At 39.0% G+C, this 20,976-nt stretch overlaps 1 protein-coding gene and 1 pseudogene across 1 annotated transcript; both read left to right on the plus strand.

Annotated features, from left to right (window-relative positions):
• Nucleotides 1-12,336: 12,336 nt before the first annotated feature.
• Nucleotides 12,337-13,923, plus strand: LOC129640157 (germ cell-less protein-like 2). Its single transcript, XM_055565397.1, has one exon. The coding sequence runs from the start codon at nt 12,337-12,339 to the stop codon at nt 13,921-13,923; it is 1,587 nt and encodes a 528-aa protein (XP_055421372.1).
• A 505-nt stretch (nt 13,924-14,428) lies between these two features.
• On the plus strand, nt 14,429-15,989 carry LOC129640158 (N-acetyllactosaminide beta-1,3-N-acetylglucosaminyltransferase 2-like; annotated as a pseudogene).
• The last annotated feature ends 4,987 nt before the right edge of the window (nt 15,990-20,976 follow it).

Raw genomic sequence — 20,976 nt, forward strand, 5'->3', positions numbered from 1 at the left:
AGAATATTGGAAATAAAAACAAAAATAAATAAATGGGACCTAATTAAACTTAAAAGCTTCTGCACATCAAAGGAAACTATCAGCAAGGTGAAAAGACAGCCTTCAGAATGGGAGAAAATAATAGCAAATGAAGCAACTGACAAACAACTAATCTCAAGAATATACAAGCAACTCCTACAGCTCAACTCCAGAAAAATAAATGACCCAATCAAAAAGCGGGCCAAAGAACTAAATAGACATTTCTCCAAAGAAGACATACAGATGGCTAAGAAACACATGAAAAGATGCTCAACATCACTCATTATCAGGGAAATGCAAATCAAAACCACTATGAGGTACCATTTCACACCAGTCAGAATGGCTGCGATCCAAAAGTCTACAAGTAATAAATGCTGGAGAGGGTGTGGAGAAAAGGGAACCCTCTTACACTGTCGGTGGGAATGCAAACTAGTACAGCCACTATGGAGAACAGTGTGGAGATTCCTTAAAAAACTGGAAATAGAACTGCCTTATGATCCAGCAATCCCACTGCTGGGCATACACACTGAGGAAACCAGAAGGGAAAGAGACACGTGTGCCCCAATGTTCATCGCAGCACTGTTTATAATAGCCAGGACATGGAAGCAACCTAGATGTCCATCAGCAGATGAATGGATAAGGAAGCTATGGTACATATACACAACGGAGTATTACTCAGCCATTAAAAAGAGTACATTTGAATCAGTTCTAATGAGGTGGATGAAACTGGAGCCTATTATACAGAGTGAAGTAAGCCAGAAAGAAAAACACCAATACAGTATACTAATGCATATATATGGAAATTAGAAAGATGGTAACAATAACCCTGTGTACGAGACAGCAAAAGAGACACTGATGTATAGAACAGTCTTATGGACTCTATGGGAGATGGAGAGGGTGGGAAGATTTGGCAGAATGGCATTGAAACATGTGAAATATCATATATGAAACGAGTTGCCAGTCCAGGTTCAATGCACGATACTGGATGCTTGGGGCTAGTACACTGGGACGACCCAGAGGGACGGTATGGGGAGGGAGGAGGGAGGAGGGTTCAGGATGGGGAACACATGTATACCTGTGGCGGATTCATTTTGATATTTGGCAAAACTAATACAATTTTGTAAAGTTTAAAAATAAAATAAAATTTAAGAAAATATTGTTACTTTATATTATTTTAAAATTATAAAACTATTTATTAAATGATACCACAAAAAAGTGAAACAAACAGCTACAAATTAGAAAATGGACTATAAGATACATATTACAAAGGACTGTTATTGAGAACACATAGTACATTTTCACAATCATAAGGAAAAATTCAATAAGATAATTCAATAAGAATTATCAATTCAATAAGACAGACAATTCAATAAGGCAGACAATTCAATAAGAAGATTGACAAAAAGACTTGGACAGAGAATTCACAAAAGAAGGGACTCCAGCAGTATATAAACATATGATAAAGTGCTCAACATCATTAGTCAGAGAAACACAAAGTTAAAGCACAAGAGTTTATTATCATTTACAGACAACCATGTTAACTGAACTTAAAGTGTTGCAATACTATGCTTTGTCAAACATATGGTACAAAAGCAATTCTTAAAGACATCTGGTGGGAATGAAAATCTTACACCTGCTTTGGAAAACAGTTTGGCATTATCTTTCATATGTAAAGATATTTATGATAAAATTTACACCAATTTTATTCATAATATCTGACAAATTTAAGTAACCCAAATGCCTATAAATATTACAATGGATAAATTTGTTGCATTATTTTCATATAATGGATTATTTTACAGGAATGAACCTGAAGCAAATGCAATGCAACTTCTTGATTTACTCTTTAGAAGTTTAATGTTAAATGAAAGATCATCAAAAATGCATACATTGTGATTCTGTTTGTATACATCTCAAAAAACAGACAAACATTTTTATTATTTAAGGATGCATACGTAGGTTGGTAAAACCATTAAAACTGCTAGAAAATGATAGCCATAAAATTCAGGATAGACAATACTTCTTTAGTAGGTGAGAGACAGATGTCACTGGGAATGAACAGATATGGGGAAGGCTTCTAGTGGTATTGTCAATGTTCTATTTCTTGACCTGAGTGGTTGTTACTTTCTGTTTTATTCATTTTTCAGTATATGTGTTACATTTCACAATAAAAGTGCCTTCTGAAAAAGAAGGAATATGTCAAAGAGAGAAAAAGGAGTAAGTAGAAACGATGACTTGATTGTTGTTGTTCGGTCAGTCATATCCAACTCTGCAACTTCATGGATTACAGAATGCCAGGCTCCTCTGTCTTCTACCATCTCCCGGAGTTTGCTCAAATTCATGTCCATTGAGTTGGTCGTGCTATCTAACCATTTCATCCTCTGCCACCCTCTTCTCCTTTTGCCTTTCCCAGCATCAGAGTCTTTCCCAATGAGCCAGTTCTTTGTATCAAGTGGCCAAAAGTATATGAGCTTCAGTATCAGTCCTTCCAATGAATATTCAGGGTTGATTTCCTTTAGGATTGACTGGTTTGATCTCCTTGCAGGCCAAAGGACTCTCAAGAGTCTTCTCCAGCACAACAATTCAAAAGCAGATTTTTTTTTTTTTAAGGGTAGTTCTTAATTTTTTAACCATATATTATTTTCTTATCTGTGATATCTCTTGTGACTAAGGTACTATGATGAGATCTTTTATCATTTGGTTGACCTTTATATTTTACCATTTCTTCTTTAAATTGGTAAATGTTGTGCATTCTCAAAGACAATTTGTGTATATCTCAGATTGCTACCAAGAGGTAGCTGCTCCTTCTCATCTTACATCCAAAGGTAGGCTGTAAATCAATGCAGCTTACCTGCCTGGAGCCTAAATTGAGCCATCATTATGGTGGAAGAAATGGAAAGCTTTGTGTTATTAGTGCCACAACTAAACTCCTATATAAAGTGAGCAGTTATAGCTTCTTTGTATATATCTTTCATTGTCTTTATTCATGCTATTTCTTTTTCCTGAATTACTCTTCTATTCTCTACAAATTCACCAGATCCCAATTTCAACAGCATCTTCTAAGGCATTTCCTATCTTGATAGCTAGAATCAATAACTTACTCAAGTTCACAGATTCATTGATAGAGCCATTATTTATAACTTTATTACTATTTTGAAATAGTAACTAGTTTGAAAAATACTGTCTATGTGAATCATTTTAAAGGTCATCCCATATAAGAACTGTTCTGTGTTTTCTTAGATTATATGTTTGACATCCATCTTAAGTATATTTTCTTATTTTATGTATTTCCATTGCTTTGGCATTCTGGGACCTTATAGACAATGTGAGAGACTGACCAGCCCCGGGCTAGTCTTTTCTTAGCAATTACAAAGGGCTTAGCAGAAAGGATGCCTTTTATATACAAAGCACCCAATACTGTCTATAGTTTCAACCACCTCTTTATCTAAGTTTCACATATCAAACCATTATTTCCTCTGCCTTAAATCATCCCAGGGCTAAGTACAATATTACTAGAGATCACTTCTCTAGCCCAAAGCCCACAGGAATTGTTGAAACTACCTAATCGTAAACTGTTTCCTCCACAGTGTCTTGCCTTTCCAATAGAAATCCCAACACAGTCTCTGGTTTGTACTTTTACTTTCTCCCTGTTCTTGTCTTCTGCCACCTGCCCAAAACCTACCACTTTCCTAGTGACCCTGTGTGGTTAAATTTATATATATATATATATATATATATTTTTTTTTTTTAATTTTATTTTATTTTTAAACTTTACAATATTGTATTAGTTTTGCCAAATATCAAAATGAATCTGCCACAGGTATACATGTGTTCCCCATCCTGAACCCTCCTCCCTCCTCCCTCCCCATACCATTCCTCTGGGTCGTCTCAGTGCACTAGCCCCAAGCATCCAGTAAAAAAATAAAAATAAAAAAGGATTTCATGATCATAAAATTACCAAGCAGTTTTCAGGTCTAGACTTTTGATCAACCATATGCTTTGTCCTTCAGTCTCTCTCTAGAATATTTTGAAATAAAACATTTGTAAGTATGAAAACCAACAAACTCTTAATATTATCAAAGAACTTGGAAGGGTTCGCCAATTGATAAGAGATTTCAAGAATTATTTCAAAGAGAGAAATCTGATTTCAGTGGGTTAATAATAAAACAGACAGAGATTATCATTGCCTAAAATATGCTATAAGAAAGAAATCTGATTTCAGTGGGTTGATAATAAAACAGGCAGAGATTATCATTGCCTAAAAAATGCTATAAGAAAAGGTTCTAGTCCATATGACCAATGAAACTTGGGAGAAGCTAAGGTTTAGCAATTATGGTAGATGTTGTTACACTTTATACTTTAATTCCCAGAAAGCTCACAGTGCTTTGTGGACTGCAATTGCTATATCTGATCCATCTAGTTTTTATTTTGTATTACTATATATTATATAAAATTATATATTTTACATATACTATATAAAGTTATATATCTAATATTATGTTTTACTGTTATAAATATATACATGTGTGAGTGCATGCTTAGTTGCTTCAGTTGTGTCAGACCCTTTGTGATCCTATGGACTGTAGCCTGCCAGGCTCCTCTGTCCATGGAATTCTCCAGGCAAGAATACTGGAGTGGATTGCCATGCCCTCCTACAGGGGATCTTCCCAATCCAGGGATCAAATCCACATCTCTTACAACTCCTGCAGTGGCAGATGGGTTCTTTGCCACTAGAAACACCTGAGAATCCTGTATATAGCTATAAAACTATGTTATCAGCTCTGATTATGTAAATATATACTGTTGGCATTTTCAGTGACTTATTATTGAACACTCTTTGCCCTTTCTATATGTTCTCATTCTTTACTCTCATAAGATTATCTCCTGCCTCCCTCTCTCCAACTCCTATCAATATCAAACTCACTTTTCAAGCTCTTGAGTTGTACCTCCTTTCCAAGGTTTCTCTCAGTACCCCAGTTTTCACAAATTATCCCTTTCTCTTAACACTCCTTTACCAGGGCTTCCCTGATAGCTCAGTTGATAAAGAATCCACCTGCAATGCTGGAGACTCCAATTCAATTCCTGGGTCAGGAAGATCTGCTGGAGAACGGATGGGCTACCCACTCCAGTATTCTTGGGCTTCCCTTGTGGCTCAGCTGGTAAAAAAATCTGCCTGCAATGTGGGAGACCTGCGTTCGATCCCTGGGTTGGGAAGATTCCCCTGGAGAAGGGAAAGGCTACCCGTTCTAGTATTCTGGCCTGGAGAATTCCATGTACTGTATAGCCCATGGAGTCACAAAGAGTTGGATGTGACTGAGCGACTTTCATTTCACTTCTTCAAGCACTATCAAAATTTAAGCCATCATGGGTACAGATTGGAGGGAAAAGACCGGAAACAAGACTCATTACAGATAAGAGAGAACTCTCCATGAAGAAAACTTGGTAGTAGCCTACAATGCTGCTCTGAACTAAGGCTAATATTAACACTGTGGGAAATATTAACATGGCCCATGTAAGACTGGTCACCTGATGCAAAGAGCTGACTCATTAGAAAAGACCTTGATGCTGGGAAAGATTGAGGGCAGGAGAAGAAGGGAATGACAGAGGATGAGACGGTTGGATGGCATCACCAACTCACTGGACATGAGTTTAAGAAAGCTCCGGAAGATGGTTCAGAACAGGGAATACTGGCATACTGCAGTCCATGGAGTTGCAAAGAGTCTGACATGACTGAGCAACTGTACAGCAACATGTAAGATTAAATGTAGTGAATTCTTCACTCTACTCACAGACTATTCTGTTCACCTGTCATCAGAAATTAGAAAGGCAGGCCTACATCAAAGCAAGACTACTTCAGTTCAGTTCAGTTCAGTCGCTCAGTCGTGTCCCACTCTTTGTGACCCCATGAATCGCAGCACGCCAGGCCTCCCTGTCCATCACCAACTCCCGGAGTTTACCCAAACTCACGCCCATCAAATCGGTGATGCCATCCAGCCATCTCACCCTCTGTCATCCCCTTCTCCTCCTGCCCCCAATCCCTCCCAGCATCAGGGGCTTTTCCAATGAGTCAACTCTTCACATGAGGTGGCCAAAATATTGGAGTTTCAGCTTCCGCATCAGTCCTTCCAATGAACACCCAGGACTGATCTCCTTTAGCATGGACTGGCTGGATCTCCTTGCAGTCCAAGGGACTCTCAAGAGTCTTCTCCAGCACCACAGTTCAAAAGCATCAATTCTTCGGTGCTCAGCTTTCTTCCCAGTCCAACTCTCACATCCATACATGACCACTGGAAAAACCATAGCCTTGACTAGACAGAGCTTTGTTGGCAAAGTAATGTCTCTGCTTTTCAATATGCTATCTAGGTTGGTCATAACTTTCCTTCCAAGGAGTAAGCGTCTTTTAATTTCATGGTTGCAACCACCATCTGCAGTGATTTTGGAGCCCCCCCAAAATAAAATCTGACACCGTTTCCACTGTTTCCCCATCTATTTGCCATGAAGTGATGGGACCAGATGCCATCATCTTAGTTTTCTGAATGTTGAGCTTTAAGCTAACTTTTTCAGTCTCGTCTTTCACTTTCATCAAGAGGCGTTTTAGTTCCTCTTCACTTTTTGCCATAAGGGTGGGGTCATCTGCATATCTGAGGTTATTGATATTTCTCCCAGAAACCTTATTCCAGCTTGTACTTCTTCCAGCCCAGCATTTCTCATGATGTACTCTGCATACAAGTTAAATAAACAGGGTGACAATATACAGCCTTGACATATTCCTTTTCCTATTTGGAACCAATCTGTTGTTCCATGTCCAGTTCTAACTGTTGTTTCCTGACCTGCATATACTACTTAGGTGCAGCCAAAATCAGAGGGATAGGAGAGATGGCTGAGAGCAACCAAGAAAGTGAATAATGCAAATTTGTAGACAAAGTTAAGAAATAACTAGCCTCTGAGCATGTCTATATAGAATTCATGAGTTACAGAGGCAATTGACATGAAACTGTGGAGAAGCAGTGTATCTCAGATGAAAGGAACCTCTTAAAGTCAGTTTTGAAGATGTTCAGAGACTAAAAGGGCTTTACTAGCTTTGAAAATCAAGGATTATTTCATATAAGCTGGCATAACTAGGTTTGTAATAAAAATGATGTCAAAATAAATCATTCACTCAATAACTGCTGCAAAGTATATGTTCAGTGTTTCAACAGATATTTAATAAACATCTAGCATACCCTCTTCTAGTTGCTGTAGTTTTGACAGTGAATGAAGCAAACAAATATTGTTCTGTAAAAACAATCTTAGATGCCATTTCATTGTTTTTGTCCCTGCATATTACTCCTACTCTTGGAAACTGAGAGGCATTGTCCTGCTTTGTGAAGAGGAAAAGGAGCTTGTGCTGGATTAAGAGAAAGCAAAACCCACACAAACTACAGCTAAGAAGGATGGAGAACACCATATAACCAACCACTCACTCTTTATAGGCCCTACTGTACCTGCTGCCTGGGCTTAGTTAAGATACTATCCATAATATCAATATTCAAAGACAACCAATGTAGAATAGTGTCTATTACTTTTAGGATTAGGCAGGCAAAATACATGTGTATTTTTTGTTTGTAAAAATCTGGTTTATAATATATATACTCTTTTGCATAATGCTTCTGTCACTTCAAATTATGAGAATTTAGAAATGCATTAAAATTTCAACATTTAGATGTTAAATAAGAGTTAACACAATGAATATTTAGCTAGAAAATATAGAAGAATATTTATTGAATTTCAGATAAGGTAAGACTTTCTAAGCAGTGAAGCCAAAATCAATATTTGGAAAATCTAATTTGGCTTCTTATGAATTAAAATATCTTTACAACAAAAAACCCCATAACATTTTATTATATATAAATATATAATCTTTTTTTGTTGTTTTGTTTTGCCTTTTCATTATATCCATGGGGTTCTCAAGGCAAGAATGCTGTAGTTGTTTGACATTCCCTTCTCCAGTGGACCACATTTTATCAGAACTCTCCATCATGACCTGTCCATCTTGGGTGGCCCTACATGGCATGGCTCATAGTATCACTGAGTTAGACAACATTGTGATCCATGGGATGTTTGTTTAGTTTTCTGTGGTTGTGGTTTTCATTCTGTCTGCCCTCTGATGGATGAGGATAAGAGACTTAAGGAAGCTTCCTGGTGAAGGGAGGGTAAAACTGGGTCTTGCTCTTGTGGGCAGGGCCATGGTCATTAAATCTTTAATCCAACTTTCTGCTGATGGGTGGGGCTGTGTACCGTCTCTGTAGTTTGGCCTGAGACCAAACTATGATATAGTTAATGGCACTAATGGTGACTTCCTACAAAAGGACTTATACCAGCATGCCACGGCTCTCAGGACTATTGTAGTCGTTGGCCCTGACCCCACAGCAGGCCACTGTCGACCCACACCTCCACTGGAGACTCAACACTCACAGGCAAGTCTGGCTCAGTCACTTGCAGAGTCACTGCTCCTTTCTCCTGGTGTGCACAAGGTTTTGTTGTGCCCTTCAAAAGTCTGTTTCCCTAATGGTTCTCAGTCCTTTTGCTGGATTCCCAGGTTGGGAAATCTGTTGTGGGCGCTAGAACTTTTGAAACAGTGAAAGAACTTCTTTGGCATAATTGTTCTCCAGTTTGTGGGTGATCAGCTTGGTGGCTCAATAGTGGGGTTAATGATAACCTCCTCAAAGAGGATTATGCCACACGCTGTGCCTCCCAAGTCTGCTGCAACCAGAATCCCTGTCCCCGAGGCAGGTCACCACTAACCCATGCCTCCACAGGAGACACTCAAACACTTAAATGCAGGTCTGGCTCGGTCTCTTGTGGGTGTCATTGCTCCTTTCCCTCAGTCCTGGTGCGCACAAGGTTTTGTTTGTGCCCTCCGAACATCCCTACTGGGTCTGAGATTTAATTTTAAATGCAGCTGTGCCCCTCCTACTGTCTAGTTGGGGATTCTCCTCTGCCCTTGGATCCAGGTATCTTTTTTCGGTGGGATTCAACATTCTCTTGTTGATGGTTATTCAGCAGCTAGTTGCCATTTTGGTGTTCTTGCAGAAGATGAACACATGTCCTTCTACTCCATCATCTTACATTGCTAGTGGTAACATCAAATGGTAAAGCCACTTTGGAAAACAGTTTGACAGTTTCTTATAAACTGAAGATAAAGCCCAGAAAAGGGGGCAGTGGGAGGAGCTTTACATTTCATGCAAAGATGGGCACAATAAAGGACAGAAACAGCATGAACCTAAAAGAAGCAGAAGATATAAAGAAGAGGTGGCAAGAAATACACAGAACTATACAAAAAGACCTTAATAACCCTGATAACCATGATGGTGTGATCACTCACCTACAGCCAGACATCTTGGAGTGTGAAGTCAAGTGGGCCATAGGAAGGATCACTGCTAGCAAAGCTAGGGGAGGTGATGGAATTACAGCTGAGCTATTTCAAATCCTGAAAGATAATGCTGTTAACGTTCTGCATTCAATATGCCAGCAAATATGGGAAATTAAGCAGTGACCACAGGACTGGAAAAAATCAGCTTTCATTCCAATCCTAAAGAAGGGGCATGCCAAAGAATTTTCAAACTACTGCACAATCTCACACGCTAACAAAGTAATGCTCAAAATTCTCCAAGCCAGGCTTCAACAGTACGTGAACTGAGAACTTCCAGATGTTCAAGCTGAATTTAGAAAAGACAGAGAAACCAGCGGTCAAATTGGCAACATCCACTGGATCACAGAAATAGAAAGAATTTTAAAAAAATCTACTTCTGCTTCATTGACTTCATTGATGCTTCCTAAGGCTTTGACTGTGTGGATCACAACAAACTGTGGAAAATTCTTCAAGAGATGGGAATACCTGACCATAGTACATTACCTACCTCCTGAGGAAAACTGTATGCAGATCAAGAAACAAGAGTTAGAACCAGATATTGAACAGTGGACTGGTTCCAAATTGGGAAAGGAGTATGTCAAGGCTGTATATTGTCACCCTGATTATTTAACTTATATCCAGAGTACATCATGCAAAATTCTGGGCTGCATGAAGCATAAGCTGAAATCAAGATTGTTGAGAGAAACATCAATAGCCTCAGACATGCAGATGACACCATCCTTATGGCAGAAAGTGAAGAGGGACTACAGAGCCTCTTGGTGGAGGTGAAAGAGGAAAGTGAAAAAGCTGGCTTAAAACTCAGTATTAAAAAAACTAAAATCATGGCATCCAGTCCGTCACTTCATGGCAAATAGATAGGGAAACAATGGAAACAGTGACAGACTTTGTTTTCTTGGGCTCCAAAATCACTGCAGATGGTGACTGCAGCCATGAAATTAAAAGACACTTGCTCCTTGGAAGGAAAGTTATGACAAACTTAGACAGCATATTAAAAAGCAGAGATATTACTTTGCTGACAAAGTTCTATATAGTAAGAGCTATGATTTTTCCAGTAGTTATGCATGGATGTGAGAATTGGACCATAAAGAAGGCTGAGTGCCAAAGAGTTGATGTTTTTGAACTGTGGTGTTGGAGAAGACTCTTGAGAGTCCTTCAGACAGCAAGGAGATCAAATCAGTCAATCCTAAAGGAAATCAATCCTGAATATTCCTTGGAAGGACTGATGCTGAAACTGAAGCTCTAATACTTTGGCCACCTGATGCGAACAGCCAACTAATTAGAAAAGACCCTGATGCTGGGAAAGATTGAAGGCAGGAGGAGAAGGGGACAGCAGAGGATGTGATGGTTGGATGACATTTCTGATTCAATGGGCATGAGTTTGAGCAAGCTCCAGGAGATGATGAAAGACAGCAAAGCCTGGGGTGCTATAGGCTATGGGGTCACAAAAAGTTGGACACGACTGAGTGACTGAACAACAACAAAATATAACCTTTTAACAATTTTAATTTTTATATGTATATATGCATATATATGGGCTTCCCAGGTGGCACTAGTAGTAAAGAACCCACCTGCCAATTCAGAAGAGGTAAGAGATGCAGGTTTGATACCTGGATCAGACAGATGCCCTGGAGGAAGTCATGGCAACCCACTCCAGTATTCTTGCCTGGAGAATCCTCATAGACAGAGGAGCCTGGTGTGCTCCAGTCCATAGGGTCATAAAGAGTGGGACACGACTGAAGGTGACTTGGCACACATGCACACCATACATATGTGTAGTCTTATATTATAAGAAGCTAATAAGCTTTTGACAATCACTAAGGAGAAAATATATATAAATCTATACAGAAATAAACATTTCCCTGGTAGCTCAAAGGATAAAGAATCTGCCTGCAGTGCAGGAGACTGGATTTGATCCATGTGTCAGGAATTTCCCTGGAGAAGGAAATGGCAACCCACTCCAGTTTTCTTGCCTGGAGACTTGCATGGACAGAGGACTCTGGCAAGTTGCAGTCCATGGGGTCACAAAGAGTTGGACATGACCAAGCAACTAACACTTTCTTTTGGGGCTTCCTTGGTGGCTCAGACAGTAAAGAAACTGCCCACAATGTGGGAAACCAGGGTTCGATCCCTGGTTCAGGAAGATCCCTTGGAGAAGGAAATGGCTACCCACTCCAGTATTCTTCCCTGAGAATCCCATGGACAGAAGAGCCTGGCAGGCTACAGTCCATAGGCTTTCAAAGAGTTAGACACGGCTTACTGACTAACACTTTTCATACAGAAATAAGCAAAGAATATGAAGATGTAGCTTATCAGAAAATTTTGAAATATCTCTTTATCTCTACTGATATTTCAAAATTATACATATATAATTTTGTATATATGTATAATTTTGGGCATATATATGCATATACACACATACATCAAATAAAAGTTTGCCTTCTCTATAATGAAAGAGGAATAATAAAATAATGGTATACCACTGTTCATCTTTTTAAAATTACTAAAAGTTGAAGGTAGATGATTACATTCAATATTGCTGACAGCTGAGAAAAGAATTCTCCCACTTGCAGTAGAAATGTGAATATGTACACTCTTTAACACTGTGATCCAAAAGCCTTTGATTCAGTCATTTCCCTTATAGGAAAGTATTTTCAAGGAAAACCTGGAGGCAGGGGCCCTGAACAATAGGCTAGACTGAATGGAAGACTGGAGGCAGTGGGCGGGGCCACAGAGAGGGAGGGGCTGGAGCAGAGAATGAAGAATGCAGAGCCTCCACTGTGACGTTTGGGACTGTGCTAAAATGTCCAAGTGAAACTAGGGCCTAAGCGGAGGTGGCACGCCACAGCAATGCTGTGGCAGAGAAGTCTCTGCAGCAGTCTCTTTAGGGGCCCTAAGAGCCTTTATCTATGGGGACCTTGAACAGTCGGGAATCTGGCACAGGGGAACTGCAGCAGCCAGAAAACCAGGCAGGCCCCAGTTATGTGTCTGGAAGCCGTAAACGCAAACAGAGCACCGGTCCCAGCTTAGGCCCAGAGTCTGGCACAGGGGAACTGCAGCAACCAGAAATCCAGGCAGGCCCCAGTTATGTGTCTGGAAGCCGTAAACGCAAACAGAGCACCGGTCCCAGCTTAGGCCCAGAGTCTGAGAAGAGCCACAACCAGGAGGAGGATCTACAGCAAGTCGTCTGTACAAGCCAGGGTAAAAAAGTTAAGATCAAATCTGAGTATGCTTACCAAACTTTATTTTTAAATGGGGAAACCAGTGACATTAAAATCCGTGCTCTGGGAAAAGTATGGTGTTTACACAAAATGTTTCTATGTCAGTCGGACTACTTCGCTACAATGTTTAGAGATTCTTGGAAAGAATGTCACAAAGATATTATTGACCTGGAGATTAATGACCAGAATATAAATGTAGAATCTTTGCATTTTGTATTGGGCTCGTTGTATAGGAATGAGTATATCTTAATTGAGCCCCTTCAAGTTCCAGGAGTTTTGGCAACCGCGTGCCTGCTTCAAGTAGAGGACTTAATTCAGCAGTGTGATAAGACCATGAAGGAAACAATTAATGTGAAAACTGTGTGTAGTTTCTATGTGGCAGCAGAGACCTATGGGTTACATTCTGTAAAGACAGGGTGCTTTGAATGGCTTCTCCACAATCTGATGACTCATCCAAGTGTTGAACTTTACAAAGAACTCAGTACAGATCTTATGAATCTGGTCATTTCTTCTTCCAATTTATTAGTAATGCAAAAGGAAATCGATATATATACTACACTCAAACAGTGGATGTTCCTCCGCCTTAACCCAGGTTGGAAAGGCACAATGAAACAGCTTTTAGTTAATGCAAACAACTGGTTTTCCAGGCACAGGGAACATGATGGTAGCATTTCCTTTCTTGAAACTAAACAAGGCATAGTATTTCAACCAGTATTTAAAAATTTGAGGTTTCAGCATATCATTTGTGACCTGGCCTCCACAAAAGTTATTGAACAAGATGCTCTAATACCTTCAGAATGGTTATCGTGTGTTTATAAACGACAATGGTATACCTTGCTTAGAGCACAACAATACAGGGAAATTGGTCCCAGAGACATTAATGAAACCGAACTTGAAGAATATAGCATGAGATGTGGCAAAAGGATTGTCAGAGATGGAACATATGCCTGGAAGTGGTCCGGTTACAATTTCGGTATTCATTTGTATGTCATCTTTACCAGCCATTATATAATTTTCAAACGAAATGCTCTCCGTTGGCCATATGATGGCTCCATCTGTTTACAACCTCAAAGAAATATTGCATTCAGATTAACTTTGGTATATTTTGATTCTAGTGGAAAACTGAGCTTCAGGAAAACAACTGGCTATAAAATCCTTACCTTTGAAAAGGATGAGGAACAAATGGTAATGAAACTGGATAGCATAGCTTTGAGCTTCCCTTTATATATATTCTGCAATTTCCTGTTTATATCATTAGAAAATACAGGAAATTGATGATATTGTCAATTAGGCTAGCTTAGCCTTTTGAAAACTTCTAGTCTCATTTCATTTAATGGCCCTACTGTTAAACACAATAAAGATGAACAATAGCAAAAGAAAATAATCTTTTGAATGTAGAAACTATCATAAATTACTGCCTTCATTTTATTTCTATGTATCTGTGAAGAAAAAGTTCAATTCCAAGAAGATATCTGTGAAACCAAATAGTCAGTGATGAAACCAAAAAGACATCTTTTGCTTTTCATTTACTATCAACAGGCATGCTCCAAATGGAAATAATAGATTATATTTCCAAGAACCAAAAAGAAATTAACTTGCTGGATAAACTTTACCCTAACCAATATTGAGACAGAATAAAGAATTCTCCTCCTTGTTGAATTGTGCAGATGTGACTTTATTTGAAGCACTGTATTATAGGAGAAAATAAATCATGAAGTAAAACCTGAGATTAGAGATTCTTTTTTGGTTTCTGTAATATAGAGTTACAAATTATCAGACAATGTCGGGTTTTACAATGTGACAGACTATACGTGTATCATATGTTAATATAATAATACATACTATATATCATTATATATATTAATTACATAATATATAAATATGTAGTACTAGTCACTTTTCACTTTCATGCACTGGAGAAGGAAATGGCAGCCCACTCCAGTTTTCTTGCCTGGAGAATCCCAGGGACGGGGGAGCCTGGTGGGCTGCCGTCTATGGGGTCGCGCAGAGTCGGACACGACTGAAAGCGACTTAGAAGAAGAAGAAGAAGAAGTTCATATAATTTTATATATTATATTAAATACATACAAATAACATTATATATTTATATATACATATATGCACATATATATTTATAAGTTTGTAAAGACCAAGGGGAAATAATTTTTGAAATGGCTAACTAGGCACTATAGACTAAAATGGATTTCCACAAACATCATTTATTCCTATGAATATGTAGATATCAGTAATCTCAAAGTATCTTCTTCATTCTTTCTGTTTGTTTTTATATTTGACATACTTCTCATTTTTGCCAGAATTCATTCTTTGCAGGATATTTGGGCTTCCCTGATAGCTCAGTTGGTAAAGAATCCGTCTGCAATGCAGGACACTTGGGTTCGATCCCTGGGTCGGGAAGATGCCCTGGAGAAAGGCAAGATTACCCATTTTAGGCCAGGGTATTTAATGTAACATTTATTTCAAAACAGAAGCCAATAGCATAAAAAATTATTTCCTTATAAATATGTCTTCTAAACAATTCCTGAGCTAGGAAGAGAAGGCCCAGTAAGTCTGTCCAGCTGACTAGTGCAACATTCAAATATTCATTTAATACTTGAATGTCAAATGTTAATATTTGAATATATAATATTTATTTAATATTTGAATATTTATGCAAATGTTTTATATTGCTTTTAATATAACTGCCTTTTTCTATGAACAATCATATTGATTATATCTCTTCTTGAGTACCAAGCATGCAATTGAGAGTAATTTTCTTTAATGTGCTTTCTACAGCTCTTTTTTAACTTTTGTTTACAAGGCCCTACTCTTTCTCAGGTGGGTGAGCACTTCCTGCCCAAATGCCGAGTTCGTGTTCAAGGGCGATGATGATGTTTTTGTGAACACCCATCATCTCCTGAATTACTTGAATAGCTTATCCAGGAACAAAGCCAAAGATTTGTTTATTGGTGACGTGATTCATAATGCTGGACCTCATCGGGATAAGAAACCAAGTACTACATCCCGGAAGTTGTTTACACTGGCGTCTACCCGCCTTATGCAGGAGGAGGCGGATTCCTCTACTCCGGCCACCTGGCCCTGAGACTGTACAATGTGACTGACCGGGTCCTTCTCTACCCCATCGATGATGTTTATACTAGAATGTACCTTCGGAAACTCGGCCTCGCTCCAGAGAGACATAAAGGCTTCAGGACATTTGATATAGAAGAGAAAAGCAGGAGTAACATTTGTTCCTATGTAGATTTGATGTTGGTACATAGTAGAAAACCTCAAGAGATGATGGATATTGGTCTCGGTTGCAGAGTGCTCATTTAAAATACTGAATTATGTGCAAACTACATTTTACATAGAAATGTATCTCAAATAGTTCCCATTTGTGTGCTCTTCCATTAGAGGTCATTTCTATGTAAAACCATCAAAATTGCCTTTATAGGTCATGTCCATTTGACGGCCTCTAAACCCTTCAGTTCAGACGGTAAAGCATCTGCCTGCAATGAGGGAGACCTGGGTTCGGTCATGTCCATTTGACGGCCTCTAAACCCTTCAGTTCAGACGGTAAAGCATCTGCCTGCAATGAGGGAGACCTGGGTTCGATCCCTGGGTCAGGCAGATCCCCTGGAGAAGGAAATGGCAACCCACTCCAGTATTCTTGCCTGGAGAATCCCATGTACGGAGGAGCCTGGGGGGCTACAGTCCATGGGGTCGCAAAGAGTCGGACATGACTGAGCGACTTCACTCACTCACTCATATTCTCACAAGGCATAAGAATCTTGAAGTTAATTATATCATGATTATTAATAACATATATTTGAAGTTTATTTAGAGTGAGAAAATGAATTGACAGTGATCTAATTAATCAGTATTTGCATAATAATTTTGTATTATTTCAGGTTACCATTTCCTTGGGTATTGTTCTCATGCTATTGAGGGCGAAGTGAAGTTCTTCATGTCCTTAAAAGTTCTTTCTAGCAAACATTTTATCTAATCTGTCTTCTTTTCACATTTCTTTTTTTCAATTTTTAATATTTTTTTAAATTGAAGTATAAGAGCTTTACAATGTTGTGTTAGTTTCTGCTGTACACCAGTGTGAATCAGCTATGTGTGCAAATATGTGCCCTCCCTCCTTGAACCTCACTCCCACCCCATCCTATGCCTCTTGGTCATCAAAGAGCACTGAGCTGAGCTCCCTGTGCTACACAGTAGCTTCCCGATAGCTATCTATTTTACACATGGTAGTGTATATATGTAAATCTTAATCTCCCAATTTGTCTCACCTTTCCCTTTCCTGCCTTTGTCCACATGTTCATTCTCTAGATCTGCATCTCTATTCCTGCCTTGCAAATAGTTTCATCTGTAAGATTTTTCTAGATTCTAGAAAAATTACATTTTCTAATATAGAAAATAGATCAAAAATAACATTTTCTAGCTAAAAGCATTAAAATATTATATTTGTTTTTATCTTTCTGACTTAATTTACTCTTTGTGACAGACTCTAGGTTCATCCATATCACTGTGAATGACTCAGTGTTGTTCCTTTTATGGCTTAGTAACATTTCATTGCATATATGTATCATATCTTCTTTATCCAGTCATCTGTCAGTGGACATCTAAGTTGCTTCCATGTCCTGACTATTGTAAATAGTGCTGCAATTAACACTGGGGTGCATGTGTATTTTTGAATTACAGCTTTCTTGGGCTAATGGAATTGCTGGGTCATATGGTAGTTTTATTGCTAGTTTTGTAAGAAACCTCCATACTGTTCTCCATAGTGTTTGTATCAATTTACACCAACAATGAAAGCGGCTTCCCTTTTCTCCATATCTTCTCTAGCATTTATTGTTTGTAGATATTTTGATGATGGCCATTCTGACCTATGTGAAATGGTACCTCATTGGAGTTTTAACTTACATTTCTCTAATAATGATAAATGTTGAGCATCTTTTCATGTGTTGGCAATCTGTATGTCTTCTTTGGAGAAGTGTCTGTTGATGTCTTCTGATAAGTTGTGATTAGATTTTTAGTGTTTTTTATATTGAGCTGCATGAGCTGCTTGTATATTTTTGAGATTAATCCTTTGTCTGTTTCTTCATTTGCAATTATTTTTCTCCAATTCTGAGGGCTGTTTTCTCACCTTGTTTATAGTTCCTTTGCTCTGAAAAGGCTTTTACATTTTATTAGCTTCAAAATTATTTTTTATTTTAATTACTGTTAGAGGGGGGTCACAAAGGATCTTGCTGCCATTTATGTCAAAGAGTGTACTACTTATGTTTTCTTCTAAAAGTTTTATAATATTTGGCCTTACATTTCAGTCTTTAATCTATTTTGACTTATTGTGTATGGTGTTAAGAAGTGTTCTAATTTAATTCTTTGACATGCAGCTGTACACATAGGAACCTGGAATGTTAAGTGCATGAATCAAGGCAAATTGGAGGTAGTCAAACAGGAGATGGCAAGAGTGAATGTCGACATTTTAGGAATTAGCAAACTAAAATAGGAATGGGTGAATTTAACTCACATCACCATTATATCTACTACTGTGGGCAAGAATCCCTTAGAATAAATGGAATAGCCATCATACTCAACAAGAGAGTCCAAAATGCAGTACTTGGATGCAATCTCAAAAACGACAGAATGATCTCTGTTCATTTCCAAGGCAAACCATTCAATAGCATGGTAATACAAGTCTATGCCCTGACCAGTAATGCTGAAGAAGCTGAAGTTGATTAGAACTAACACCCCCCAAAAAAATGTCCTTCTCAACATAGGGGACTGGAGTGCAAAAGTAGGAAGTCAAGAAACCTGGAGTAACAGGTAAATTTGGCCTTGGAGTACAGAATGAAACAGGGCAAAGGCTAATAGAGTTTTGCCAAGAGAATGCACTGGTCATGGCAAACACCCTCTTCCAACAACAAAAGGGAACACTCTACACATGGACATCACCAGATGGCCAATACCAAAATCAGATTGATTATATTCTTTGCAGCCAAAGATGGAAAAGCTCTATACAGTCAGCAAAAACAAGACTAGGAGCTGCCTGTGGCTCAGATCATGAACTTCTTTTTGCCAAATTCAGACTTAAATTGAAGAAATTGGCTTAAATTGAAATTCAGACTTAAATTGAAGAAAGTAGGGAAAACCATTAGACCATTCAGGAATGACCTAATCAAATTCCTTATGATTATACAGTGGAAGTGAGAAATAAATTTCAGGGACTAGATCTGATAGAGTGCCTGATGAACTATGGACAGAGGTTTGTGATACTGTACAGGAGACAGGGATCAAGACCATCCTCAAGAAAAAGAAATGCAAAAAATCAAAATGGCTGTCTGAGGAGGCGTTGCAAATAGCTGTGAAAAGAAGAGAAGCCAAAAGCAAAGGAAAAAAGGAAAGATATACCCACTTGAATGCTGAGTTCCAAAGAGTAGCAAGGAGAGATAAGAAAGCCTTCCTCAGTGATCAGTGCAAAGAAATAGAGGAAAACAATGGAAGGGGAAAGACTAGAGATCTCTTCAAGAAAATCAGAGATACCAAGGGAACATTTCATGCAAAGATGGGCTCAATTAAGGACAGAAATGGTATGGACCTAAAAGAAGCAGAAGATTTTAGGAAGAGGTGTCAGCAATACACAGAAGAACTATACAAAAAAGATCTTCACGACCCAGATAATCACAATGGTGTGATCACTCAGCTAGAGCCAGACATCCTGGAATATGAAGTCAAGTGGGCCTTAGGAAGCATCACTATGAAGGAATTGGAGGTGACGGAATTCCAGTGGAGGTGATGGAATTCCAGTTGAGCTATTTCAAATCCTAAAAGATGATGCTGTGAAAGTGCTGCACTCAATATGCCAGCAAATCTGGAAAACTCAACAGTGGCCACAGGACTGGCCAAATCCCAAAGAAAGGCATCATTCCAATCCCAAAGAAAGGCAATGCCAAAGAATGCTCAAACTACCACACAATTGCACTCATCTCAAAGGCTAGTAAAGCAATGCTCAAAATTCTCCAAGCCAGGCTTCAGCAATATGTGAACTGTGAACTTCCAGATGCTCAAGCTGGATTTAGAAAAGGCAGAGGAACCAGAGATCAAATTGCCAACATCCGCTGGATCATTGAAAAAGCAAGAGAGTTCCAGAAAAACATCTATTTCTGCTTTATTGACTATGCCAAAGCCTTTGACTGTGTGGATCACAATAAACTGTGGAAAATTCTGAAAGAGATGGGAATACCAGACCACCTGACCTGCCTCTTGAGAAACCTGTATGCAGGTCAGGAAGCAACAGTTAGAACTGGACATAGAACAACAGACTGGTTCCAAATAGGAAAAGGAGTACGTCAAGGCTGTATATTGTCACTGTGCTTATTTAACTTATATGCAGAGTAAATCATGAGAAACGCTGGGCTGGAGGAAGCACAAGCTGGAATCAAGATTGCCGGGAGAAATATCAATAACCTCAGATATGCAGATGACACCACCCTTATGACAGAAAGTGAAGAAGAACTAAGAGCCACTTGATAAAAGTGAAAGAGGAGAGTGAGAAAAATTGTCTTAAAGCTTAACATTTCACAAAACAAGATCAATGGCATCCAGGACCCATCACTTCATGGCAAAAGAGATAGGGAAACACTATATCAACTCAAAATAGACTTACTCTTGGAAGTTAACAACTAGACAGCGAAGACCTGTGCCAAAAGGTCTGTCTAGTCAAGGTTATGGTTTTTCCAGTAGTCATGTATGTATGTGAGTGTTGGACTACAAAGAAAGCTGATCGCTGAAGAATTGACACTTTTGAACTGTGATGTTGGAGAAGACTCTTGAGAGTCCCTTGGACTGCAGGGAGATCCAACCAGTCCATCCTAAAGGAGATCAGTCCTGAATGTTTATTGGGACTGATGCTGAAGCTGAAACTCCAATCGTTTGGCCACCTGATGCGAAGAACTGTCCCTTTTGAAAAGACCCTGATGCTGGGAAAGATTGAAGGCGGGAAGAGAAGGGGATGACAGAGGATGAGATGGTTGGATGGCATCACTGACTCAGTGGACATGAGTTTGAGTAAACTCTGGGAGTTGGGGATGGACAGCGAGGCCTGGCATGCTGCAGTTCATGGGGTCACAGAGAGTTGGACACAACTGAGCGACTGAACTGAACTCTCCAGTTTTCCAAGCACGACTTATTGAAGAGGCTGTCTTTTCTCCATTGTTTATTCTTGCCTCTTTTTTCAAAGATTAGGTACCCCTAGGAGTATGGGTTTTTCTTTGGGCTTCCTAGCCTATTCCACTCACCTACTTTTCTGTTTTTATGCCTGTCCCA

This window comes from Bubalus kerabau, chromosome X (genome assembly GCF_029407905.1).
Source record: "Bubalus kerabau isolate K-KA32 ecotype Philippines breed swamp buffalo chromosome X, PCC_UOA_SB_1v2, whole genome shotgun sequence".
Classification (NCBI taxonomy): Eukaryota; Metazoa; Chordata; class Mammalia; order Artiodactyla; family Bovidae; genus Bubalus; species Bubalus kerabau.